This window comes from Caloenas nicobarica, chromosome 1 (genome assembly GCF_036013445.1).
Source record: "Caloenas nicobarica isolate bCalNic1 chromosome 1, bCalNic1.hap1, whole genome shotgun sequence".
Classification (NCBI taxonomy): Eukaryota; Metazoa; Chordata; class Aves; order Columbiformes; family Columbidae; genus Caloenas; species Caloenas nicobarica.
In genome coordinates, this window is record NC_088245.1 from 64,268,958 (window position 1) to 64,296,381 (window position 27,424).

Sequence of the window (27,424 nt, forward strand, 5' to 3'; positions counted from 1 at the left end):
GTGTGGTACTTTGGAGATTACACTATATTCTCTCTCCCACTTTCAGATGTGATTAATCAAAAGTGAGTACTGAGTATATTTTCAGGAGAGGACAAAAGTAGTAGGTAAAAGTGTCTGACTGTTAATGCTGAATACGACTTGGTCGTAGGAGTGCTCCCTCTGCCTTCACACCTCCTCCCAGTCTGCTGGTCAGGTTCACAGATTTTTGACTGAAGGATACAGATCTGAAAATAACGTCTTCCAGGTTTCATGAAAATAAGTAGGTGAATGGGTGTGGAAAAGAAACCTTATTGACCTGCAGTGAAGGATGGGCTGCAGTGTGAAGCCAGTTTTCATTACGGGCCATGTAATCCTCATGAACTCAGTGTCCAACCTAATTCATCAGAAATTAGGCTTTGTCAGTTAAATTGTTTAAAGAACAGATTTCATTTCTATCATCTGGTGGTGATTCCTGTGCTCTTTGGTATTGCTCACTAAACTCTGAAGTGAGACCTCTTGCCCATTTAGAATGTGGACCTGAAGGGATGTTAGTAACTTCTGGTTGTTATATTCTGTATGTTTTACACTTCTGAATGCCTGTGTCTTGATATCCTCAACCCCCCTTTCACCCATTTAAGAAAGGAACTTTCTGGTTGTCCAGTGTCTTTTGTGACTGCAACAGTACTGGCTACTCCTTTTGCAAATAGTTTTGTGGGGCCATAATAAGTTATGGTAAAATAGGTTCTAGACATTTTCCGTGAGAGAGTGTTAGCTACACACTTGATCAAGAGTGAGACATTACAGTTTGAGCTTACAGCTCTTATATTCTTAGGTTTATATTTTAGGTTTTTACATTCTTAGATTAGGTGGCCTGATACACACTTGTAGCATCTAGGTGAGGAATATGGTAAGGAGAAACAGGAGAATGCAAAACTTTAATTAAATTTCAGGAGACTGAACTGACATCTTCCTTTATTCGACAGAGGCAGTTGGTGTGACCAGTCAGCGACCTGTATTTTGCCCGTACCACAAAAAGGAGCAGCTGAAGTTGTATTGTGAAACCTGCGACAAGCTGACCTGCCGAGACTGTCAGTTACTAGAACACAAAGAGCACAGGTATCAAAATAAACTACATGTTTTATGCAACTCACTTATAGGAAGATAGCTGGAAGTTGATTGTAGTCTTAGCTGTATGGAATACAGTCAGGTTAAAAAAAGTGCAAGATAAAATTTTCTGCTCAGAAATGAAAATCACAAAAACCCAGAGATTGTATCCAAAAAAGTGTGGCTGGTGAGTGTGTGACAGTTTAGAATAAAACCTAGTTCTTCCAGTTTTTAATCTGGTGACTTAAGCACAAGACCTTTCTTTCCTGTCAAGTTGTTTGGATGGAATTTGTTGCTCTGCAGCTCCTCAGAGAGTCCTTAGAAAGCACAGGGGCTGCGTTATGCAACTTTACACTCGTGTGTCATTTCTCCATTTGTCCTTCAACGAGATGATTATATAACAGAGCGTTACCAGACAATTTCAGAGCGGAGCAGATGAGCATTTTTTCTGTGAAGAGCCCTTTAAAGGAAGCGCAAACCTGCAGTTTGGTTATACTGGGTTTTGAGAACACTATTTATGACACTCAGATCTTTGGGTTGCTGTTCTTTGGCCATCTCTTAACTGGCCACCAAAGCTGCAAAGCAGGATTACATACAACTTCTGAGGACAAGACAACAATCTTGCTGGCTAACATGAAGTAATGGTCTGGGACAGATCTACTCTTAGGTTAAATATTAATATGCTCACTATAACCGATGCAAGCACTCAAAGAACTTGCTTGCCTGACCAGGTAAACATCAATAGATGAAGAAATGTTGGCCACTGTTGCTCCTCGGAATAGGCTAAACCTTGCTCTTGCAGAGTTGAAGTCTTCCTCTTCAATTCTCCTTTTCTTAGGATTTATATCCCTTTCAGAATTTGCCACCACTTTTTTTCCCTCAAACTGTTGATGATTTCAGTTCTTTGATTTAAAATGTTGCTGACTTCTACTGACTCAGCAATCTCTCTTCTGTTTCTATATATACTTGTCTTGCATGCAGTAATACCCTACATGCACTTTGACTTACCAAGTGATGACTACAGCATAATATTAATTTATCTTTTGCCAAAGTTGGCCTATGGTCATGCAGCATCCCTTCATATTTACGAAAATCATAATTCCAAAACAAAATAAAAATTACAGGAAATATACTATAAATTCAAATATACTATACATTTAAAAATCAGCATTTGCTGATGTATATTTCCATGAGGACAGTTGAATTCTGAACTTGAGCAACATGTGTCTTCAACTAAAGAAGTATTTTGTAAGACACTCTGTTTTCTAGCAAGTGTTTCACACCTTTTGCATGTGTAAATACTCACTGTTATTTACTACAGGTACCAGTTTATAGAAGAAGCTTTTCAAAACCAGAAAGTGATCATAGAGATGCTAATCACCAAATTGATGGAGAAGACTAAGTACATCAAATATACAGGGAAGCAGATCCAAAACAGGTATGTATCAGATTTCAAGGTCAAAACTGACACAGAGGGCAAACTTTATATATGCTTTAATTTCTTGAAATGTTTAGATTAGTGCATTTTGTACTGCTCTCTTTTTATCCTTCCAGAAACAGAAATGCTGAAATTATCAGTTTGTTGTAGTGACTGTTGCCTCTTTAATGTGCGTGGTTGTGTCAGATAACTCTTCTGCTCAGCCTGTTGACTTAATGGGCAGCAATAGCTTGGGTGCAACAAAGCGACTTAAGCAATAATGACTGGAGAAGGCAGTCTTATGTACTTCTCCACCGTGGGCACACTTATTTTCATAGTGTAGATCCCTCTTAGGAAGCGAAAGGTTATGACTCATGTTTTCATAATGCTTGTGACACATATTTTAAGAGTTATGTAATGCTTTCATGCTCGGGGCTTTCTTCACTCAGTACTATCAACGTAAGAGAGAAATTAATCTGTAGAATGTGTGCTGCAGTAGGCTTTTATAACTGCTCCTTCAGCAGAGTTTAAAGTCAGTAAGTGCCCAGGAAGATTCAAGACAGTACAGGATGCTGGGTGCAACTTGTACTCTTCTTCTCTCTTTGCCTTTGAGGGTGGTGAAGATGGAAAAAACCAGCAAACAACCTTTTCTTCTTTTGCTGCATCTCAGTGGTTATTCTCCCTTGCATCTTAGCAGCAGTGGTTTTCACAATATAAGATTATGCTTTGCTGTTACAAGTTTGAGTACTATTGTTGAAACAGCTAAATTAGAAAATCTTTGTTTGTTTGTTTCTGGGGTGCCATTCTACCTTTAGATGGAAATTAGACTTAAACAGTTTTGATTGCCATGGACTGTTCCAGAAATGTGCCAGACAATTAAAAATTTCAATTACAGTGAGCATTTAATTTTTATCATTGACAAATGTCAATAATTTTACAGGCTCCATGGCATTAAAATTTGCCACCAGTTAATTAATTTTATCATAGGTCACTGGTACTTGCTCCTTCTATTTCTCCCAGTAATTTTCCTGACTACAAGTATCTGATGGTATGTGTGTTAATTGGTTCATATGACCAAGAAATATTGTAGTCTCAGCAACAGACTAGAGGTTTTTGGCGTGTTTTTTTTTAATACTGTTTGAAAGGTGGATATTTGAGCTAATGAACATTATTTTCTATGCTCTGTACTTACAGAATTCTTGAAGTGAATCAGAATCAAAAGCAGGTGGAACAGGATATTAAAGTTGCCATATTTACACTGATGGTAGAAATAAATAAAAAGGGAAAAGCTCTGCTGCATCAGTTGGAGGTAATTTCATTTCTATTGTAAGAAACAAAAATGTCACTCTTAGTATTTTAAAATCTGTTTCTAGCGTTAGCCACCTCTGCATATCCTCTCACATTTCTGAAGTGGAGAGATGTCCCACACAAGCCATTAGAGCAAGTGGGCTTTTGGTAGGGAAGGGGAGGAGGGTTTGGTTTTTGGGGGTGTTGTGGTTTAACCCCAGCTGACAACTAAGCACCATGCAGCCGCTCGTCACTCCTTCCTGGTGGGATGGGGGAAAGAATCAGAGGAGTAAAAGTAAGAAAAGCCATGATCTGCGATAAAGACAGTTTAAATAGGTAAAGCAAAAGCTGTGCATGCCAGCAAAGAAAGATGAGGAATTCATGCACCACTTCCCATTGTCAGGCAGATGTTCAGCCGTCCCTAGGAAAGCAGAGCTCTGTCACACGTAACAGTTACACCGTCACTCCAAACGTCCCCCACTTCCTTCTTCTTCCCCCAGCTTATACTGAGCATCACGCCATATGGTGTGGAATATCCCTGTGGTCAGTTTGTGTCAGCTATCCTGGCTTTGCCCCCTCCCAGCTTCTCGTGCACCTGGCACAGCGTGAAAAGCTAAAAAGGCCTTGACTGCTTAGCAAGAACTAAAACATCAGTGTATTATCAACTTTCTTCTCATTCTAAAGCCAAAACACAGCATCACGCCAGCTGCTAGGAAAAAAATTAACCAGGACAGGGCGAGTTATTGTTGTTGTTTTGCTCATAATTGTTATCTGTGCTCCCTACTTGTTGAATCAGAGCTGTCTCTGAGCCGAGTTTCTTTCCCCATGCTTTCGCAAGTCATAATTCTAAGAGTCATGCATGAAAAGTATTTCTGTCAGATTTTTTCATTTATTCAGCAATCCAATAGCAAATCAAAGTAGAGAATTGTCAAGAATGGGTATCTGGAAAAGTATTACCTCCAATTGTCTTTTAAAAAGTGTATGCGTGTAGAGAGGCACATGTGTGTGTGTGTGTGTATATATATATATGAAAATGAGTCATAAGAGAAAGTGGGAATCTGCACAGAAGGTCTGGATAGCTTGAATAAATGTATTCTGACTTCTCTGATGGCTGCAGTCGGGGGCAGGGGTGCATTTTAGAAGGGCTAAGTGAAGCTACTTGATCATTGTGAATTGCAAATATGAAAGCTAATGCCTATTAACTGTAAACTGAACCCTCTGACTGGAACTGTTTTTCTGCTTGCAGACTCTGGCAAAAGAGCATCGGGCGAAACTTCTGCAACAACAACAGGAAGTGGCAGGTCTCTCTAAACAGCTGGAACACGTCATGAATTTTTCCAAATGGGCAGTTTCCAGTGGGAGCAGCACAGCGCTGCTGTACAGCAAACGCTTGGTAAGGGTAGGACAGTAGCCCTCTCCGTTTGCTTAGAGACTATAGTTAAAGCGGATGCGCACGCTTGTCAGTAACACTTCTCAATGACTTCCTACTAATCGGAATATTTGTATGTAATTTTCGTGCTTTTCTCTTAGACATAAATGCAGATGTTTCTAATAATCTAGGTCTCTGGTCATGATTCTCTCCTGTTACGCTACCATGGAATTGTTGTAGATCTGCAGTAGAGACAACGCCTTTTCTCTGGAGTGAAAACCACAAAGCCGTGAAACAGTGGGAAAAATGTTGTGTGTCCTACATCATCATTGAGGTTCTTTTCAGTACTTGTTACTGTTCAGAGAAAGATGGTATTTAGCTATCATGGAATCTGATATCCAGCATTTTAATGTAAAAATTAATGTATCGTTTTGTTCTGTCAGACTCATCTTCCACTAAAAGTCTTCAAAAATTGATTAACATGAAGCTGAGGCTTTTGGTTGTCCATGTGAACAGTTATAAAGCTAAATATTTCAATGCTATAATGACACTGAAGTCTTCCATGCATGTGGTCTCATTAAGCTGACTGCTCACGATGAACAGAAATCCTAGAAGTCCTGAAATAAAAAACAAACAAAAAGCTGACCATGATTTGTCCGTAGGTTACTGGAGTGTACTAGCCTGATGACAGAAATCTGTGGTAATATTTAGGAAAGATGCTAGATCCCTTTCTTCCAGTTCCTATAACTGGATCACAAAGTTTTTCTTTATTTTGTTGTTGCTGAGTTGAGAACATACCCAAGGGTTTTATGGGATTTGTTTGTTTGTTTGTATTTGGGTTTGTTGGTTTTTGTTGGTGTGTTTTTCTTTCCCCTCGTCTTTTTTTTTTTTATACCCATTGGAATGCTGCAGGGTATAGCAGATAGTGGAATATTACTTGGTTTTATCAACTTACTTCAAGTAGCTAAATTCTGCCTGCCTTATACTGCCTCAGCAAGTCATATGTTTTAATTGAATAGCGAAAAAGAGCATCAAACTGAGTCATGTTGTTAATAATTGCGTAGTGTTGCCACAAAGACTTCTGCTATGTCAGTAAGAAAGCAAGTTATGTTGCAGGCATCTTAATCTTATAAACATTATGCAGTTGAAGAAAAAGACCACATAGCCCATAACGCCTCAGAAAATGATAAATATTTTTCAAAAGAAGTAGTGAGCTTTAGGCTCCTGATTTTTTTTGTTGAAAGCTGGTGTTATCTGGGAGTTGAGTAGCTACCCCGTCTACGGACATCTGGAAAATGTATTCCTGAACAGTGATGCATAGAGGAGCATGGGAGACTTCTGCTCCAGCATATCCAACCACTTGAAACCAGGAGGGAGAAATGCTCAGCAGACTTAAATGCAGAGTTACAGCTACAGGGAATGTCTGTACTTCAGATAAATAGCCCATTAAACCATTTGCAGGAAGACATCAGTTGCCCAGCCTAGTCCTCCAACATGAGCAAAACACTGGTAACTATCACTATGGCTGACAGGAGGTAACTGGTCTGGTCATGAGTTTGTGTGTGCACAGCAGGAGGAATATATGGAGCAAACCATGACAAGACTGCAACCTGTATTAGTGACAGGACAAAAGACTATATACCACTATAGTGTGGTATGCTTGATTCTGGTAGTGTATGCAGAAATCCTAGGAAATCTATATTCAAAATTAAAATTAAAATTTTAAAATTTTTTAAAAATTTTCCGTGGTCATTGGAAAAACTTAAGTCTTGCCACATGGTTTTTTTTGTATCTGGTCTAAAAGTGACCTGCCTAAAATTGAAAGAAAAAAACCTCATAAACTAGAAGTTCTTAGAAGAGAATTGTAGAATAGTTTGTGTTGGAAGGGACCTTCAAAGGTCATTTAGTCAAACTCCTAGCAATGATCAGTGTCTTACAAAATTATTGTGTAAAAGATAACTAGTATCATTTTCAACACATAAGATGATTTTGCCAAGTATGTCTCTTGAACTTTTCCAGGAAATAGTCTATTGTTCAAAAAAAATAAATATTGAACTGTATCTACTGTGTATGATTCTAAAATTAGTTCCTGTGTTAGATATTTCTAGTGAATATCTATTTATAGATATTTCTGCAAGAAAATAATTTCTTTCTAGGAACTAGATAAATACTGAGAATTTGATAGAATAATCTGCTTGTGTAATGTAATCATAGTCCTATCTTTTGGAATCAAGTGGTTGGAAGAGTCTTAAGATATCTGTGAATCCGAGCATTCTCAACGATAAAGCTTATAAAAACTGTTATTTGGCTCTATGAAGAAAACTTAAATTTATTACAAAGGAAAATTCCAGGTGACCATACTTGTTACCGAGAGGATAGGATACTTTTATTTGAAAGAAAAATAAATGGGCTAACATAGGTTTGGGGGAAAAAGAAAACAATAATGGTTATGTGAATCTGTACTTCACTTGCAAGTAGTTCAAGTCTACAGGGGAGAAGAATTAATTTTCTTTAGGCTGTACTCGATTGCATTTTAAAACTACTTTAGGAATAAGGGAAAGATGTTAAGAATACCTCTTTCATTTGTAGCTTGGACAAATTTCTCTATCTTTCACCTCAGTTCTCTAGGGACTTGTTCAGGGTGGTTTTTGGTGATGATTTTTTTTGGGGATGTGTTTGGTTTTTGTTGTTGTGTGTTTGTTCGCTTTTAAAGACTTTTTATGCTATTCAGATACGTGACTCTGACCCCAGAGAGAAAAAAAAAAATCTTGTTTTGTTCCCGTTCTAGATTACATATCGACTGCGCTATCTTCTCCGAGCAAGGTGTGATGCTTCACCAGTGACTAACAATACCATCCAGTTTCACTGTGATCCTAGCTTCTGGGCTCAAAATATTTTCAATCTAGGTATGATAAAGTTTTATTAGCCCTTCGGCGTTCTTATCCTATTTTGAAAGTAGCGTTCTTTCTGTGAAGATAAATAGCCTCTGCACTATTCATTTCTTGGTTCACTTTGTTAGCTTTATTTCCTTACCTGTGGAAGACATTTAAAGTGAATTGTAAGGGAAAAAGTATTATTTATTAATACTTATGATAAAGTATCAACAAACATACCTTGCTTGAATGGTACATATGATGGTGAAAATAGCAGCCTTCAGTTTCCTGGGTGATACCATCCGCCTTTGGGCTTCTGAAACAAGGAGCAGAATCTCTAACCCTACTTCACATTCTAAGAAAGGATTCCGGAAATCAGTCTCATTCTGCATCTTCCAGCCCTTTCTTCTACTTCAATCCCATCTTCCCAAGCTGAAACTAATAGCAGCAGCATCATATGTTCAAGAACCACCATTCACTCCCCTGTCATACTGAGCAATAATAAGCCTTGGAGAACTGAGATGAAGGGAAGGGGAGAATGCCAAAGAAAAACAGAAAAACACGAAGAGAATGCTACTTTTAGACAGTTGCCTGCCTTTAGATTCTTTTCTGAAGTTGTGGGGTGGAATTAAGGAGAAAGCATGTTTCTAACAGAGTTGCAAATGTACTTCATCTTCATTATCCTAATAGGTTTTGATCTAGTCTCCAAACTGGTCTTTACATTTTTTTTACAGCTAAAAAAGCTGCTAGGGCTTTGTGATATTGGTGAATCCCAGAACATAGAAGCTTTGCAGGTAGCCTGCTTGTGTGATTGCCTGGAAGTCTATGAGTCTAATGGATGTAAGAATCCTAGGAACTCATCAGCTTAGGAGCAGGAATTAAAGCTTAGAGATCTTTTTAGGATTTTAACTGCCGTCATGCTTCCTTTCTCTCTCTCCGCTGTTATCTCAATGGGCACTTTGTTTTTCTGTCATGTGCAGAATGCTTTGTGAGGTACCTGTGGGACCCTTTTCTTGCCTTTGATGAGAAAGCGCAGTCAGCTCTACAAATGTACAGAGAGGTGCAAATCTATGTTTCTCTACAAAGGCAGAGAAAGAAAGTGTTATGACAGTGCTTTAGGCAAACAAGTTCCTTTCCCCACACACCAGAACACTGCATGGTAGCAGGGAAATTCTCCAAGATCCTTCTGTGTAAATTATTTTATTTGGGAAAGGAATCGAAAGTGAAACCCTTGTTTCCAGAAATGAGCTGTCAGGCTGTGTGGTGATAACTGTGAGCTGCTGCTAAACTGAGGTGATGCTTGTCAAGACAGGGCTTTTTTTTGTGGTTAATATGGGGGCTCTTTTTAAAAATTGGTTCGTTTAATGAGCTGCTGAAATATGTTCCCTTAAATTCTGAGAAGTGCTACAGTAGAAATGACACCTGTATAGATCAGCACAGGACTTATTGAAACAGTTGATCTTTTTAAGTGATAGATAAAACCACATCGTGTTTATCTACCTGGTTTCAGAACTCACCACCTTTAGTCTGTTACGTTTATGATCAGACATGTTCAGTTCCTGTACATAAACCGGATTTAAGAACCACTGAAGGAAAAATAAAGACTGAGTAAAGAGACAAGTTACTTTGGGAATGGCTTGAATTCTAGTCAGGCTGCATGTTGCTGACAGTGTGACAGCATCTGTACACTAATGGAATAGCTCTCTTATGGATTTCAGAATGTATTTGAGAAAAAAAATACAACACTTTGAAGTGTTTTAATTCCACAAATTGTATGATAGCCCATGGTTTTCTAGAATAATGGAAAGGATCCATTCTCTTTAGTACCTTTGTGTAAGTAGCTTTATACCACAGATATTAAGTCTGGAAAGACTTTTGAAGATGTAATTAGACTTGGAGAGAAAAGAATTGAAGTGTGGTATGGGTTTGGCAGTTGATTGTAGTACACAACACCATTCTCAGTCAAGGTAATTTCCATTTCTAGAGAAAGAAAATAAAACGGATCTATTTGGACTCTAGTGAAATATTTCAGACAGTCATATATAGGAAACAGTATTATTTATTTGCATTCTTCTCTGCTCACTTTATTGGGAAACATTGACCAGACCTGTTGCAGGCTTAGTAAAGGATATTAGGCAATAGGTTGGTAGGGTTTTTTTTCCATTTTGGTAAAGACTGATGTGGTATAATCATAATTAAAAAGCATGCAACACCAAAATTACCGGTCGTCAATGTGAAAACAGTGGTGTTGGTGTTAGCTTTCTGCCCTGTTCTGCACTACAGTATGTTGACTCCCTCTGTGCCTATGTCTAGATAGGGGACTAGAATGATGCTACTTGCGTAGCTTCTCAGCTCTTGGAGTGAAGAAGAGAAATATGTAATTCAAGAAGGTTCCTCCTTCTTCAGATAATCTGCCCCAAAATGAGCCCGGCTGGACTGCACAGGATGCACAGAGGCTGGTGGATATGAGAAGTGGCAGAGAGTGATTTCAAGTTCTGCTGTAACAGGGATTGTCAGGCTATCATGTAGTGTACCTATCTCATGAGGTGAACTCTCCTGGGAAGCTACCCTAAATCTCTGGGACAGAAAAGGGAGTATGAGGTGTCGGTCTCCCACTTGTATTGAAAAGCTGTTGTGTAACCTTCCATAGATCGTTGGAATTTTTATACTCTCTGTCTTGGACCATAACTTTCCCTACTTCACTCTCTTTTAAACAAAGAAAGTGCCTTTGTCCTTTCCTGTACAAACAGCGTGCTATTCCCTTGAATCAAATCAAAATCTGTTCCAGTTGGCCTTCATCCTTCTTGGATGGGGTAGCCAGAATTTTTCATGAGTGTTTCACGTAATCACACTATATATCTCTTCAGATAAATTCTCTCACTCAGCATTACTGTCTAAAAGTTACCTGTCTAGTCAGATTTCTTTCTAAGTCAGTGGAAAGATGTAAAACATCTCCTGGAGGTGCCCATCACATCCTAGAATTGGTGGTGTGTAGCAACTGAGAGTATCATTTGAGTATTCCATGGTGTTGACTCAGAGGCCAGAAAGGATCACAATTTCATTTATACAGTTAAATCTTTTTATCAGATGGTCGGATCAGGATATTCTTTCCCATTGAAACTTTGCTCCCTTGCTCTTCTGGAGAGGCCAGGACACCTTCGTAGGAGAATCCACCATATAGAGAAGGCTGTAGCACAAGACAATTGGCTGTAAAATGCAACTAGTGACCAGGGAAACGAAACAAACTGAGTCCTCTGTCTCATGTTTATCTATTTGCTACATTACAATAACAAACAATGACTGCATATTTGTGAAAAATAGTATTACTGCTAACTGCAATATTTTTGTATTAATTTTATTTGTTTTGTTTAAACCAGGTTCTTTGGTGATTGAAGATAAAGAAACCCCACCAAATATGCCCAAGAGCCCTGTGATGGAAACAAACTTGCAGCCACCAGGCAGTTTACCTTCCAACCAGCTGTCTAAGTTCCCAACACAGATAAGCTTAGCTCAGCTCCGGCTCCAGCACATGCAGCAACAGGTCATGGCTCAGAGACAGCAAGCTCAGCGCAGAGCAGGTCCGGTAGTTTTACCAAATCCAAGAATGCCAGGAGCCATGCAGCAGCCTCCTGCTTCTCACCACGTAAGTCGTGACTATTTCCAGAGAAGACTCTCTTTTTTTTTCTATGGCACTGAAGGAGAAAGTAAAGAAAGATAAGAAAAAAGAAATGAAATTTAGATACGTAACTGCAGATGGCTTCATCTTTAGCATGTAGCTATGTAAATGGGTTAGGGAACATTTTCCTTACTGGGAATTGAATGGGCATTTTAAACTTGTCTGGCAGGATGTGTGGTAGCACTTAGCCTATTTTTATTAATTAAAAAAATCATAATGTGTCCAACCATATATAGTGTCGAGCTACATATTTTGTATTTTTGTCAAATGATTAAAAAGTTAAATCTGTCATTATTTTTCTCCCCGACTATTTTGCATAAAACTCTGTGATTCTCCCATATCTCTTTCCAAGTTGGAAATATTCTCACTGACCCTTATGATGTATCCGCATTTGTTCTATCAGAATAACTCAAAACCATCTACTGAGTTTTGTTTTTAACATGGAAAATCAATGTATTGTGTGCTCATTCAGGTAAATGGTGTGGTAATATTTGTTTGCATCTAATTTGTAAAGAGTTTCAGAAGTTTAAAAGGACCACTTGGTAAAAATACCTAGAACAGATACCAGCTAACTTGCGGAATTGTTTGCTTGTTTTCATGTAGGCACCTCCGCGCTTGATTCATTTTCAGAATCACAGCCCCAAGCCCAATGGTTCAGCTCTTCCTGCACAACAGATGAGATTTCCCCAAAATCAGAACCCGCCAAGGCAAGCAATAAAGCCCAACCCATTGCAGATGGCATTCTTGGCCCAGCAAGCTATAAAACAGGTAGAGTTTCTTTCCCTTTTCACTCCCATGTAGAAACAAAACATAAAATGTGCTTTATATTATCTTTTATATTATATTTCTAGAGTTCTTTTCAATTAGAACAGAGACTGTGTTTTTCTCTATGACAAGATACCCGCAGTTTTCTTGATAACTGTTGAGTTTCCTTAATTTTGACAGTTCTAAGCAGCTGAAGCATTACAGAAGTGAGCCACTGTGTGCTGTGTAGGTGTTTCATTCTCTTGTTTCCTGTTACTGTTCTGGCCACTTATACAAAGCTTAACATGGCCATGGTCTGCACACTACAATTGGTGAACAGACAACTAGAAGATCCCATTATTTAGCTTGATTTTAGTGATTTCACTAGGAACCAGGTAATAGCTTGACTAAAAAACTACAGCTGCTACCGTTCTCCAGAGGGTGCCAAATCTGAGCTTCTACAGACAAGGCGAGAAAAGGAAGTCCACAATTTTGGCACCTCTACTGAGAAAGACTGATAAATACCCAGCTAATCAGCAGTTGAACTGGAGCAGAAGCAAACACTTCACATGTTTTCTGAACGTTCAGGAAGGCAAATCTATGTCTTAACATGTGAGTGGTTAGGTATGTGGAAGGAAAGAAAAACTCATGTCACTAGAGGAAAGCAGGGAAGAATCAAGTGAATCTGATCTGTGACCTGAGAAGTGGAGTAATACCATTCATGTTTGCAATGCTTATGATGTCAAAGAGTTAAAAATGAAGAAAGCTATACAATATTTAAGAGAACCTGTAGTAACAAAAAATAAGTCACTTCTGTGCCTCTGAAAAGAGGATTGGCCTGTCTGCAAGCCCTTCTTTCAAGTATGTTCATTATCTAGTAATGCCTTTCTGAAATTAGGAACCAGTAAATAGAATGACTGACTAAAAAGGAATTGAGCAGAGTCAAATTTTGCCTATGGTTGCCATGAAATTCTATTAAAGTCATTGAAAACTGCGTATGTCTAAATGAGAAAGAAATTTAGTCTGACTTGACTGTGCGCTTCTTATTATGGTGTTAAAACATATATGTGAGTGGAGATCCAGTCAGCATTTCAAATGCTTAATCACTTTAAGTTGTTAAGGGAAGCACGACATCAAATGCTCGATGGCATCCAAGTGACACTATAGCTATTTACTTAATAAAGCATTGGAGCAGTTGTGCATTCAGCCTATTATCTGTAATGCTTTTATTTCACTAAAACTGTTACATTTCTCCCATGAGACTGTCAATGCAGCATGAAATATTAATAGATACTTAACATCAAGATATAGGTTTGAATGTAAGAATTCCCATTCATTTCTTCTATTCATAATTTTCAACTGCTTGTCATCTTCCCTTGTCGTGTAAGATTGGTTCTTGAAATTAGATAACTTTAGAGTAAATCAGGGGTTTATGTTTGAATTCAGCTTACTGAACTAAGCCTGCTTGTTTAACTGCTGAATTAGAACCAGTGTATCTAGGTGATGGGATCTGTTGAAAAAAATATAATGCTGAATTGTGGATTACCGTCTTTTCTTTTAGTGGCAGATTGGTAGTGGGCAATCTTCAACTGCCCTTTCAACTGCAAGCAGCACAACATCTACTCCATCCAGCCCTACAGTCACTAGTGCTGTAGAATGTGATGGGAAGTCATATGGTCCCCCTGTCATTGATTTGAGTTCTCCAGTGGGTAGCTCCTACAATCTGCCATCACTTCCTGATGTAAGTCTAACATAAGAGCTATGTTTTATGGATTCTATTTTGAAGTAAGTCTTAATGTTTGTGAAAAGTAGAAACCTGTCGTGGTTTAAACCCAACTGGCAGCAAAACACCACACAGCCACTTCAGCCACTTGCTTACTCCCCCCTGGTGGCTTGAGGGAGAGAATCGGAAGAATAGAAGTGATAAAATTTGTAGGTAAAACAAAAGTCACACATGCAAGCAAAGCAAAAAAAGGAATTAATTCACCACTTCCCATGGGCAGGCAGGTGTTCAGCCATCTCCAGGAAAGCTGGGCTTCGTCACACACAATGGTTACTTGGGAAGACAAACACCATTGCTCTGAATGTCCCCCACTTCCTTCTTCTTGCCCCAGCTTTTATACTGAGCATGACATACGGTATGGAATATCCCTTTGGCCAGTTTGGGTTTGGGTCAGCTGTCCTGGCTGTGCCCCCTCCCAGCTTCTTGTGCACCTGGCACAGCGTGAGAAGCCAAGAAGTCCTTGACTACCTTAGCAACACCTAAAGCATCAGTGTGTTATCAACATTCTTCTCATACTACATCCAAAACAGAGCACTGTACCAGCTACTAGGAAGAAAATCAACTCTATTCCAGCCAAAACCAGGACAAAACCTTTTGGACTGAAATTTTTCCTCTGTTTTTCAAGATGAGACAGTTCCAGATAACAGTGCAGGATTGCCTACATGATGCTGGTAATATTTGGAACTGCTCTGGGAGACGTCTGTTAGGACAACTAAGAAAAATAACATTGCAGGTTGTAGTTGTAATTACACTTGTTAATTTGGATGCTGCATATTTTCCCCCCACCCCCTATGATGATACTAACAAAAGTGAGTTGACTTTTCTTTACCAGTGTCCATAGATAGCACTGGTTTGCTGATGATATTTCTAGTACCTTATTGAAAGGGCTGTCTTAGGTATTAATTGTTAGTATCCTGGATATATGCCTTATATCTTTTCCTTTTGGTGTTTCTTTTCTTTGTATATCACCTAACATGCCTGTGAGCAGGTGACAGAAGGAGCATCATAAGATCATCTTTTCTTAAACTTCTAAACTTCTCTTTCATAGTTTCTGATTGATACATGTTTGTCAGAGGTCTGTGTTAGACCTGTTGAATTTTAGTCAGTTGACTTTATTCTTTCAAATAACTTCTGAGCCTATTTTTGCGGCCCAAGGTTTGTAGATACCTGAAATATGTTTTTCCTAGTCATAAATTGCTGTTACCCCTGTTTCTCCCGTCTGCCTTCTGTTCTCAACAATAAACTAACGGATAAAAATATTCTATTTTTTTTAAACAGAGTACACAGAGTACACACAGTATCTGTCAAGCTTAAAAGGTGAACTACACAACATGATCATAAAACTACTGAGTCTGTGAGGCATGTTAGCGTACTGGTTTTTGTGCACAGTATCATTATGAACTCTTCTACTTGTATATGGTTAAGTTCGTGCTATTAAGATACATGGCCCAAATCACTGCAAATATGCGTCCACTTCAGTTTATTTCTATTTATAAACTAGACTTTCAGTGGTCAATACAGTTGATACCAGTGGATTTGTGAGGTGTCTGTTTAACTGAGAAAACTGATACCAAGGTGACCTATTTTCTTATCAAACGTGATCTTAAGTATTGCAAAAACCCTAATATTTCAAAAGGTCATTCCTCTATCAAACCAGAATGTGTAATTTTTACAGAAAGTTAGAGTGGTAAATTGGGAGCCCCTAAAAGAGAGTTCAGTTGTTGGGCCTGGTCTGTGGGTGGAAACAACGAGTGTTGGTTTGCTGTTTGCATTTTGAGTCAATATGCTTGGCCTCTACCCTGAAGGTATTTGGGACAGATGGAACTGAAGTGGCCCTTGAGGTAGTGAATTAATGAGTAGTTTGTGTATTGCTTATTGTCTTTTTTGGAGGATATAACATGAGCATGTCAAAAGAAGGTATGGAGATAAAAATTCGTCTCATACTTCCGTGTGTGAAAGCTACCTGTCTAATGTAAGCCTTCTATGTAGCTGATGGAGAAAAACTGTCTCGTGCACAACCATCTGATCTTAAAATGAATCACTGCTTGGATTGGGCCATTTCTTTTCTTTTTAAAGGAAGCAGGATGACCTGTTTTAATGTAACCACCTCACTTTTTGGGTGGCTAAAGTTAGCTGAAATACAGTTTGGTCTTCACCTTCAAAATAACAGTATGGCAGAAGCATGGAGTGTTTATTTGTTGTTGTTGTTGTTTGGGGAATTTTGTTGTGGTTTGGTTTTGTTTGTTTTTCTCTCCTAACAGTAACTGCTTCCCCTCTTTTCCCCACCTTTAGATTGATTGTTCAGGAAACATCACACTGGATAACGTTGTAAGGAAGGATGGCACTGCAGAGCAGAATCAGCCAAAACCCCCTTCGAACAGAACTGTGCAGTCACCAAATTCATCGGTACCATCACCAGGCCTCTCAGGTAATTGGAATGTGGCGCAATTTTCTGTTTGTGGTGTAATGGAAAAAAATCTAATGTGGCAATGTTAACACTGATATCAGAATTAGTTACTTCTATTTTATATCAAAGATGAGAAATAGGAAAATGAAGGCGAAGTTGTAGAAACCCTAGTAGGAGGTAAAGTTGAGACAATATTTTAGTAAAGTAAGCTGCCAGATCTTAAAAACATGGAGGGAAAACCAGCAGATTTTAGCAAGTTGCACAGAAATCCATAGAAAAATGCCACTCTTAGGGGTGCACCAAATTAAAACCTAGAAGCTGTGGTAGGAGACAAGTATTTGAAAAAGCAGGATAGGATATAACAGGAAACCGTGGCTACAAATGGTGACTTGGGAAGTTCCATTTGGATATCAGAAAAACTTTTTCACTTGAAGGGTAGTGCAGCACTGACACAAGTTGACGAGAGAGGTGATTGTTCTGCATAGCTACATGCGGTGGACTTGCATTTCAGTCACCATGCCTGGTGCATTTTGCTAAAATATGCTTTGTTTTTCCTTTCATGTAATGAGGCTACATGAGTGTAAATTCCCAATGAGCACTCCTGCAACGTTCATGAGATTGAATGAGATATGGGTTAAATAAATGACTCTACAGGAGAAATTTTGCCCCAAACCTGTGTACTTCTCTGAATCACATTTCAGACTTGGCACAGATCTGTGTTTTGTTCTAATCAGATTCTTCTGTCCTAGGAGGAGTCAGTGTGACAAACATACACCCTCCAATTCGTTCACCCAGTGTCTCCAGTGTTGGGAGCAGAGAGAGGTAAGGAAAGAGTGGGAGAGAATAAAATGTAACTTCTACCTCCGTAGAACATATCTTGGTCTCTTCTCCCTTTAATGCATACAGAAGTCAATTTGCCTCACCTTCTCTGTTAACGGGCCAGGCTTGATGGTTATTACAGCACTCTTTGCATTCTGAAAGTAGTAATTCCATTTGGAATGTATTAACAGCACATCTAAAAGTGTATTAACTCTGTGAATGATGGCTAGGTTGGCATTATTAAAAGAATGCCAATTCTAATGTAGGTTTTAAATTCGGAAAAATCAGCTAAAGGAAAAAGTCGCGTATTGAAAGTCCTCATGAAACTATAAATGACTTCAGATTTAAGGAATTGTTGTTACAAAGAGGGTTATTAAGAATTTTCTGCCATGCCACAATTAGTTAAGTGAGGACTAGATATCTACGGAGAGTCTACACAAATGTTTTTATCCCTTAGTGATGGAATATTAACGAACAAATAGATTTACACAATGTTGTTTGAAGAGCGCAGTTCCATTGATGTGTTCCGAGAAATCAGAGCACACATCTGACATGAGATTAATTTTTCATGCAGAGAAAAATCAAGTGAAATTCATCATGCTCAAACTGGAAATGCAGATGCTTTTCGATATAGAGTATCTTTTACTCTCTTCCATTTACGTGGTAAATTCTGTGAAGGACTCTTATGAACTATTTAAATATTTGTCTGAAGAGTCTTTTACTTGCATTTAAGAAAAACATGACTCTCTCTGCTGCTACTTGAATTCATTTTGTTAGATTTAAAATTCTTGTGCACCTGGCACGGCTTGAGAAGCTAAAAGGTCCTTGACTACTTAGCAACAAGTAAAACATCAGTGTGTTATCAACATTATTCTCATCTGAAATCCAAAACACAGCACTATACCAGCTACTAGGAAGAAAACTATCTCCCATGTGAAACCAGGACATATTAAAAGCCAGTAATCTGGTGGTTTTGAGTTTGGTTGTCCGTTCTCATCCTATTATGACTAAACATATGAAAAAAGACAGATCCAGTTCTAAAAGTAAGGGTCTAGTTTTGGTAGAGTTGCAAGTCTGTAAGATTCTGTGATTCTGTGATATTCCAAGATAACGTATATATGTGTTTTATCTGGTTTATTCCCTTGCGTGGTTTACAATGATCAGTTTGGCTCTGTAGAGCACTGGCCTTCTCAAAAACACAGTTGCATGTCCTCCATGAGGAGTGAGGTAATGTCCAGTGGAAGTGCTTTTTTGTGTGTGACCTAAAAGAACTGGAGATTATTTGCAAGTCTTGCACTAATGGGAAGTAAAACCATGAGTAATTAGCTGGTTCTGGAATTGCGCCATAAAATTTTTCCCTTTTAGTAATGCCTTTTCAACATACATGAAAGGAAATTAACTTGGATGTTGTGTTCTATAAAGTAATACTGTAGTGCTCAGGATTCAAAGCAGCAAAATGGATTAGCATCCTGAGGTCTTGGAAAGCATCAGTGTACAAAAGGCGTCCAGTTCTGACTCTTAATTTCCATTTTTTTCCCCACCTCTTTCTGTCATTTGCAGCTCTGGCTCCTCCAGCAGGCCACCAGGAGCCGATTCTACACACAAAGTCCCAGTCGTTATGTTGGAGCCGATCAGAATTAAACAGGAGCCAAGCACACCAAATGAGAACTTCGATTTCCCAATCGTTGTAGTGAAGCAAGAAACGGATGAGGAATCCCGGCCTCGGAATGTAATATTAACAGTTGTCAAGATCTCCTTTCTCTTTGGTGGAGGGTGTTTTGCATTTGTGGGGAATAGAATAATTTCCTAATATTGTGTTGAGGACTTTTTCAGGGAAAAACATAGAGCTAAATAAAAGGAAAAGGTGAAATTCGAAATCAAACTATCTCTACTGCCAATTCAGTTAATTAACTGGTGCAATCTGTCTGCCTTTATCTATTGAAAACCTGGGAAGGCATGAAAGAGCTTGCAAATGTCAAATTTTCGTGGAGTACTAGGAAGTTCTAGTCATAGTGCAGTAATATACATAAATAAGGTTGCTAGACTTTTGGGGCATCAAAGATTAGTTTTTATTAGTGGATCGGTAAATAGCCTTTCATAGTTAATTTCTTGTGTTTAGTTGCCTGACGTTATAGTACGATAGTCATTTTTCGCGCCTGTTGCGAGTTGTATGGCTGCTTGCATACACATTTGTTATTCCGGTCAGTTTATTTGTTGTGTTAGGGTCATGTAAATTTACACAAATTTTATACTCTGGCTTCATTTGTTTCTTTTTACAGACCACCTTTCCGAGAAGCATACTTACTTCGTTGCTGTTAGATAACAATCACAATTCCACCTCTGATGAAGCTGTTTTAAGAACGGATGCACCGGACAGCACCGATGATCAGCCGGGGATGCTGCAGGAGAACACGTCCAGCGGGAAGACGGGGTGGATGGGGCCGTCCCACACAGGGGAGGGCAGAAAAGAGGATGATCCCAATGAAGATTGGTGTGCTGTATGTCAAAATGGAGGGGAACTCCTTTGCTGTGAGAAGTGTCCCAAAGTGTTCCATCTTTCTTGTCATGTCCCTACACTGAGGAGCTTTCCAAGGTAATTACAACGCCGTCGATTCCATCTAAAAGTGCTTTAAAAGGCATAAGCTTTGTATTGTGGAACCCGGTGCAAGAAGTTTCAGCCTCGAAGGAAGCAGTCAGCTTTGAATTCTTGCATCCAGAAGTTGTAATAGTTGGTGAAAATTGGAATTTGCATTGAAACTCCAGTTTAACTCTACAGATGTGCAGCCACAGTAATAAAACTCTTCACTTATTTGGCAATTAAGCAAGGTCACTTACATCTAGGGCATTATTATTAAAATTGGGCCACAGAATTACCAATCTGATATACAATGTTTTAAGCATGATATAAAATATAATAGTAATAAAAAGAAAAATCTAAGCTAATATAGTATTCAGTATATTATTACTATAATTATATATATTATAACTCTAGTGCTATACATGGCTACATTCCAAGCATGGGATGTAGCGACTGGCATGTTCTGGTAACATCTCTTTCTATGTTGAAATAACCAGTAGACTTTCCTGATTGCCTGTTACAAAACAACTACTCAGTTTCTAGAGTTTCAAAATACAGTCTTAAACAGGTTGTTCTTATTATAGGCATTACTGGCATTTGCTTCTGGAATTAGTGTCTTGGATTAAAATAAGCGGCATTTTGCAATGTTCCAACTTGGAAATGCCATGCAGTAAGCTTATTAGTATTAAAGGATAAAAACGTCTGTCATAACATGTTCATTGTTTAATGCTCTTACAAATATTAGGTTTTCTTCTTAAATATCAGCATACTTTGCTGGTGTAAAACATTTGGATAGCACCTTGGTTTAGTACATTGATAATCTCTGTGCTTCTCTGAACAAGCATAATTCTCCAAGCATGTCTACTCTTTTAAATGTCACTAGAAATCGCACATAAAAATGTTTATTTTACCTTTCAAAACTTCAAATTACAGTGTGGGGGTTTTTTAAAAATAAAATTATGCTATATTACAGCTTTGTGCCGTAAGCAAAACCCAGTAAAGTTACAGTAAGCACTTAAACTAATAAACATTTGTGCTTTTCTGACAAGAAAAAAAGTACTCTTTAAGGAGGTAGATAGCTATGTGTTCACAACACTTTCTATCAAAATTAATGCTTCGAGAATAAGTCTTTGAAATTTCTCTTTTTTTACTGGATCATGCTGTGGAAACTGAGGTGATGACATCCAGGGGCAAGGGAGCCAAAACCAACTTTCCCGACAAGTGTTCAGATCTGTAAAGGTGCATTTTAATACAAGTGCACTGTGTTCCTGAACTTTAGACCATGGTTATCTTGATTTTCCTCCTGTCTTCAGATGTGTCAGGTTTTTGGTCTCACCTTTGTGGGTTTTTCTTTTGCAGCTGCTTAACAAACTTCAGTCTCTTAGCATTAGTTCCTTCAAACACACAGAATTATGACTCTATTATGATGTCAGGAGTGCCAGCCTGCTTCTTTCATTATTAGTTTTTATTCTCGCTTCACATGGATGGAACAGTTTTTCCTATAGATTCACAAGGTCGCTGCATCTTTTTTCCTTCACTCCAACCCACCACTTTCTTCCTCATTCTTGGATATTTAAATTCTTCATTCATCTTTCTTTTATATGTTTCCTGTATCATAAGGTTTTTAGATCATGGCCTGTATCTATTTTTGCTTATCTACCATGTCATTTCTCTGCTGCTAGTCCAGGCACAGAGGTGTCACTGTCATATAAATAACTGCATCACGTTAAGACAGTAGAAGGTAAAAATCTCTTTGAAGGAAAATGCCCATTATTCACAACTGTATGCTACAACTAGCAGATGGTGGAAATATTTGGATTACTCTAAATAAAAACCCGTAAGAATGGTTTTTTTAGCTTGGAAAGTCTTCTGCCTTACTGTTGAAATGAACTAAAAGGTGCTGCAGAAACTATTTCCCATTTACAAAGATATTATTATAACATATGCCTGAGTAAATACATGGAGTTAGATCTCTTAACTGGTTATTGCTGAATTCTGTCTACTATGTAAGCAGTGCAATTCAGCCCTCTTGTGGTTATCTGCAAGCATGGCCACTTTCGTTTGTGAAGAACCGTTTTAAAAACACAGACTTGCTAAGTTTTTCAACAAGGTTCACAACTTGTATTAGAGAATCAGCAAACATAGCTTGCAGAATTAATTTTGTTGTAAACTTGTGCTGTCATTTTGAATTTGTAGGGTTTTCCTAGACTAACTGCTAAAATTGGGAGCATCTGAAAGTTTTAGAGAGTGAAGAATTTCTGGTTTTCCAAAACAATCTTGTTCTGAGTAATCTGTATAGAGTAGGAATGTGTTGTAGATCAAGCTTGTAGAGAAAATATATAGTTCTCGCCATACAACGCTAACACTTTTCCTTCAGTTTGATCTCTATATGATTCATTCAGTCTCTCTGTATTAGGAAATAGCTATTAGTGCTTTGCTTGAATCCTATAAGCTCAAGCAAAAAATTCCAGTACTAACAAGGGTAGACACCATTTGTCTATTATGACGAACCATTTTTCTGTTACGAAACCAGTAATGACACCAGTGCCATTAAAAAGGAAGCAAAGTTCTAATAAAGCAGTTTTGGCAGCAGTCTCTGCCTTTTGTAGCGTTTTAGAGACTACTAACAACAAGATAATACACGATGCAGAAAAAAACACCCCACAAATGAGGAACTTCTCCAGAAATACTTGGAAAGCCTTTTGTCAAGAGTGTGCTGCATCACCGGGGTCAATGTGTCTGTTTGTCTTCTTTAGTGGAGAGTGGATTTGTACATTCTGTCGGGATTTGTCCAAGCCAGAAGTTGAATATGACTGTGATAAACCTGCGCACAGCTCTGAAAAAAGAAAATTGGAAGACACTGTGGGTTTGGCGCCAATAGACCGCAGGGTAAGATAAAATGAGTACTGTCTTGCTGCTTCTTGTATTCTGAAATGTACTCATCTTTTGAAAAGTGACGCTAAAGGAGGAGAAATAACTTTTAAAATAAGCTCTGAGATCGTAGCAGCCTTTGCGTAAACAGGCTGAACAACGCAGAATTCTGAGTGTCTGACAAGCATTTCTGATCTGCTGCTCTGAACTGGGACTGTGTTCCAGGAATCGCCAAGTGCTGTCGCTAACAAGAGCTCTCGTACACAGCAACCTGGCATTGAGAGTTTTTCTCTTCGTACTCTCCAAATGTGGCATAGATTGACATTATCAACAGATGGTTTTAGTCTTTAAAGCACTTTGCCAACATCCTTTTTAAAAAACTAAGGTGGTTCTTTCACAATGAAGATATATAGAGATGCAATACTGATCCTGCAGAGATTAACACAAGACTCTGGGAATAACTGCTGTCATTTTCCAGCTTTGAATGTTTTGATGGAAAAGCTAAAAAGCAGGCAGTGGGTATCCAACTTTTGTTTTTTCCTTAAACCTCAGAGTTAAAACAATTGTGCCTTTGAGCAGACAGTTGAACTGCTCAACAATCTTTTGGGTTCTTGGTGTGGTTTTGGTTTGGTTTTGCCTTTCTTGATTTTTCTTATTTTTTTGTAGTCGTTTCGTTATTATTTAGAACTTTTTTTTAAAGAAATTTGAGCTGTATTGGAAACTTTCAGCAGTGTTTTACTGGGTTTCAGTTGGCAACTTGTGTAAATACACTGAAATCAGTATTTTATTTGGGGTCTTAGTCTACCCATAGAACCGTTATTTACATGTGCTGCTATCTAAAAGGAAAAAAACCACCTAATTTTGTATTTTGCTTTAAATGTAAGTTATAAAAATATAAGCCCTGTAAATATTCTGGTAAAGGATCAGCAAGCATAAAGTCACACAAACCCATTTTTAGAATCTCTTTCAAGGCTTTAAAATATTTGGATACACAAAGAAAAGATATTATTTCCCACTGGTAACAAAAAGCATTGTAGGCTTAGCAGGTATACCCAGATCTAGAAAAATATTACTGCTATCTCTGAATATTTGTAAAGCATTAAGAGCCACGCATGCTTTTTTGTTCCCTAGAATGTCTGCTGGGCTCAACAAATGCTGAATAACACTTAGTAACTGTGTGAGGTTTCTTAGCATGTATTTGAGACTTGATGATGAATTTATCGCAGAGAAGGAACACTGGAGGCCACTAGTTAATCTTGCTTCCAAATACAGTTTCTATGCTCACTTTCCTGCTTAGAGTTTGGGGGAGTACTGAACATCTGTTTGGTATTTTCTATAGTTTGTTAATTTAGAACAAATCATGTAGGATTCTCTAATTATAATTACTTGGGTATCTGTTTTTCTCGACACAGAAGTGTGAAAGATTGCTGCTATACCTCTACTGTCATGAAATGAGTCTTGATTTTCAAGATCCAGTTCCTCCCACAGTATGTACCTCACTTCTTTCCGTTTTATATTTGTAGCATAATTGATATGTTTCTAATGGCATTTTTATGTCCCGTCACGGTCCATTATCAGAACGAAGTTTCCAAGACATTGAGTGCATTGAGCATGTTTAATTTTATTAAAACTGTCCGAAGGGGAGATAAAAGTTGAAGCATTGGGTTGGAAGGGCATTTGCTAGTAAAATTCCCCAAGAACTGATTTTACTTAATACTTCAAAACCAGACACAAATACCAAGTTCTTTCACTGTCTGCTGTTTCACAACGCTGAGTGATACCACTAGAAAGGTGAATTGGGATATGTTTGGGTTTTAAAAAAAAATCACCTCGTTTTGAGAATGAGAGTACTCCATAGTACTAATAAGAAACTGAATTTATTATTAGCGTGAAATTTATTGGTTTAAAATGGTAAACAGTACCTGGGTGCATTAGAAGTCCAAGGACACACAGAGCTACCAGCGTGATCAGATGAAAAGCACCTCTTTTATTTTCCTCAGCACAAGTCCATGGGAAAAGAATTCATCAATAAGTAATATGCTCCTATGTACCCTTTGTATTCCATTTGAATAAGAATTCTTCTTTTGAAGTACACTCCACAGAGTTTAGTAAAAAGAAAGGGCACAAGAGATTAATTGCTTAATATGATGGTCATGCATTACTAAATTCAGGCATTTATCTTAAAAAGTGAATCTAGTTATGAAAAAAGTGGGAAAATATTACAGTTGTATTTCACATCATATTTTCTAATTTCTAATTCTTTCTAAAGAAAGAATAAATCTCAATCCTGCAACCACAGCTAAGGATGCCAAAGTCATTGATATCTCTGAAATTGTCCACCATTTCCAAGGACATATTTTGTGACCAAAATTCATTTTAAGCAGCCCATGTACTGTCTCCATTTGAGTGGGTTGCCCAAGTTCTCATACGGTGGTCTTGAGAGTGAAACTTTAAGATGGCTCATTTGACTACATCCGAAAATAACGTCCAGATCATTTGCTCCATTGTATGTAGTCAATATAGGTGGGTTTTTAATTTGTTTTTCTTTTATTTTAAAGTAGGCATTGGGATGAGTATATTTTAGCCAGCAAAACTAGCATACATCACACTCCAGAAACTGTACAGTTCTTATATCTTAAAATCGTACTTTGAAGATGAGACTAAATCTTGCCCTCTCCCTCAGAGCTAAAGGTTTATAAAACAATAAGTAATGAACATAACTGCATTCAGTAAAAAAAAAAATTATTCTCCATTTAGGTTCCTGATTACTACAAAATAATCAAAAAGCCCATGGACTTGTCAACCATCAAGAAAAGACTTGAAGCGACCAATTCATTCTACACGAAGCCGGAAGACTTTGTGGCTGATTTCCGACTGATTTTCCAAAACTGTGCTGAATTTAATGAGGTCAGAGAAGTAGATACTTTATCTGGTTTTGTAGGTTTAGTTGCTTTCAGTAAAACTGTGGTGGGGGTAGATCTGACAACACAAGAATTTATGGTGTTAAACTTATTTTGGTGATGAGACTACAGTGTAAACATAGATCACATTTGAAACTATGGGGGTGTTAGATGACTATGTCGCGGAGATCCTTCCACAGAAGGAAGGAGGATTGTAACAAACACGCTCGCTGAATGACAAGACAGCAGGTAAAGAATGGGACAATTGTTTATCGTACAGTTTAACTGTGGGCATTTGATTTAAAAATTGGTGGAATCCTCCTCGCCTCCAATCTTAAATTCAGTGGGATTTTCATTCTGAGATGTCTCTGCTCACTCTTGTCATTTCTAGTTGCATGTTGAGTGATGATTATCCCTCAGCGCACACAGAGTAACAAGTGGTGAAAAAGGGATGCAGGTACTGAGTGGAGCCCAAAATGCATTTCAAGCAGTCATTCCAAAGCACTTTAACACCCTGAAGGCATACCTATATATTTCACAGCATAATCCAACTTTTTTTTTTTTTTTGGTTAGGATTTAAGAGTTTTTAGAATATCTTTATATAGCTTTCAGAACGCAGGCAGTTTGGCTTTTGTAATTGGCTGCTGTGATAATCCATTGGAGAAAAAACGTCACTGGGGGTGTTGGTCAAAAGCTCTACCCTCGCCCTCTGTTTTGCAGGCTTGTGCTCTTCGGGACACGTGTTCCACAGGTGCCATTCTTACCTCCGGTAGATATTTTTGTAATTTGTAAGAGCACCTAAAGGACCTAATTTATACCTAAGTACAAAGCTATTTCATGATGCACTGATGTTGTTAATTCACCCAACAGCCCGATTCAGAAGTGGCTGATGCTGGCATGAAGCTTGAAGCGTACTTTGAAGAACTTCTGAGTAACCTTTATCCTGAGAGAAAGTTCCCTGTACAGCCCAACTGCCAGGGTGAAAAGGATAATCCGGAACTTACCGACGACTCAGATGATGACTTTGTGCAGCCCCGGAAAAAGCGCCTCAAAGGAGAAGAGCGTCAGTTGCTTAAATGAGCCACATGTGTTACTACGAACGTTTTTTAAAAACTGAGAATATTTATCACTGTTCATTGTGAAAAGAAGAAATGTGACTACTTTGACTTGTAGGTTTGTGGATGTTTACTGGACTTTCTACTCCTTGTCTGAAACACAAAGGCATATGGAGAGCTTCTCTGAAGTTCCAAACTTTCATCATCATTCTGGAGCAGCACAGAAATTGCCATTTGCCTTGAGCGACAGCTGTTTAACTTTACTTTGAGCAAGAAAAGAAGTTTGTATACAATTGAACTTTAAAACTTTACATGGATTCAACATGTGGCTTTCTGAGTTTGAAGAAAATGTGATCTCGCCAGACTTTTAATTTTACTAAAGGCATGTGGCTGGCCATGATTTGGTTTCTTTGTACTGTATTTAACACAAGCCATGAAAACAGATGGTGTAATATTATTGTCCTGCAATACTGACTGGTACAATGAAAGTGTAGTTGCCCCCAAAGAAGTTATTGGTAATTTTAAAATGTAAGGGAGAGTGTATTAAAAATAACTTTTAAAA

The 27,424-nt window shown here is 38.2% G+C and overlaps 1 protein-coding gene across 2 annotated transcripts in view; it reads left to right on the plus strand.

The window, feature by feature from the left end:
* Nucleotides 1–27,424, plus strand: part of TRIM24 (tripartite motif containing 24) — a 60,504-nt gene extending 33,080 nt beyond the window's left edge. Inside the window, exons 4-19 of one of the 2 annotated variants that reach the window (XM_065633093.1) lie at nt 963–1,095; nt 2,405–2,521; nt 3,695–3,809; nt 5,034–5,180; nt 7,945–8,062; nt 11,407–11,672; nt 12,309–12,473; nt 14,011–14,190; nt 16,525–16,660; nt 17,389–17,461; nt 19,019–19,187; nt 19,738–20,051; nt 22,793–22,925; nt 24,320–24,394; nt 25,665–25,814; nt 26,678–27,424. In XM_065633093.1, coding sequence (XP_065489165.1) covers nt 963–1,095; nt 2,405–2,521; nt 3,695–3,809; nt 5,034–5,180; nt 7,945–8,062; nt 11,407–11,672; nt 12,309–12,473; nt 14,011–14,190; nt 16,525–16,660; nt 17,389–17,461; nt 19,019–19,187; nt 19,738–20,051; nt 22,793–22,925; nt 24,320–24,394; nt 25,665–25,814; nt 26,678–26,887 — 2,501 coding nt within the window. In that variant the 3' untranslated portion in view covers nt 26,888–27,424. The remainder of the gene's footprint in view (nt 1–962; nt 1,096–2,404; nt 2,522–3,694; nt 3,810–5,033; nt 5,181–7,944; nt 8,063–11,406; nt 11,673–12,308; nt 12,474–14,010; nt 14,191–16,524; nt 16,661–17,388; nt 17,462–19,018; nt 19,188–19,737; nt 20,052–22,792; nt 22,926–24,319; nt 24,395–25,664; nt 25,815–26,677) is intronic. The other variant, XM_065633103.1, reaches the window with a different exon arrangement.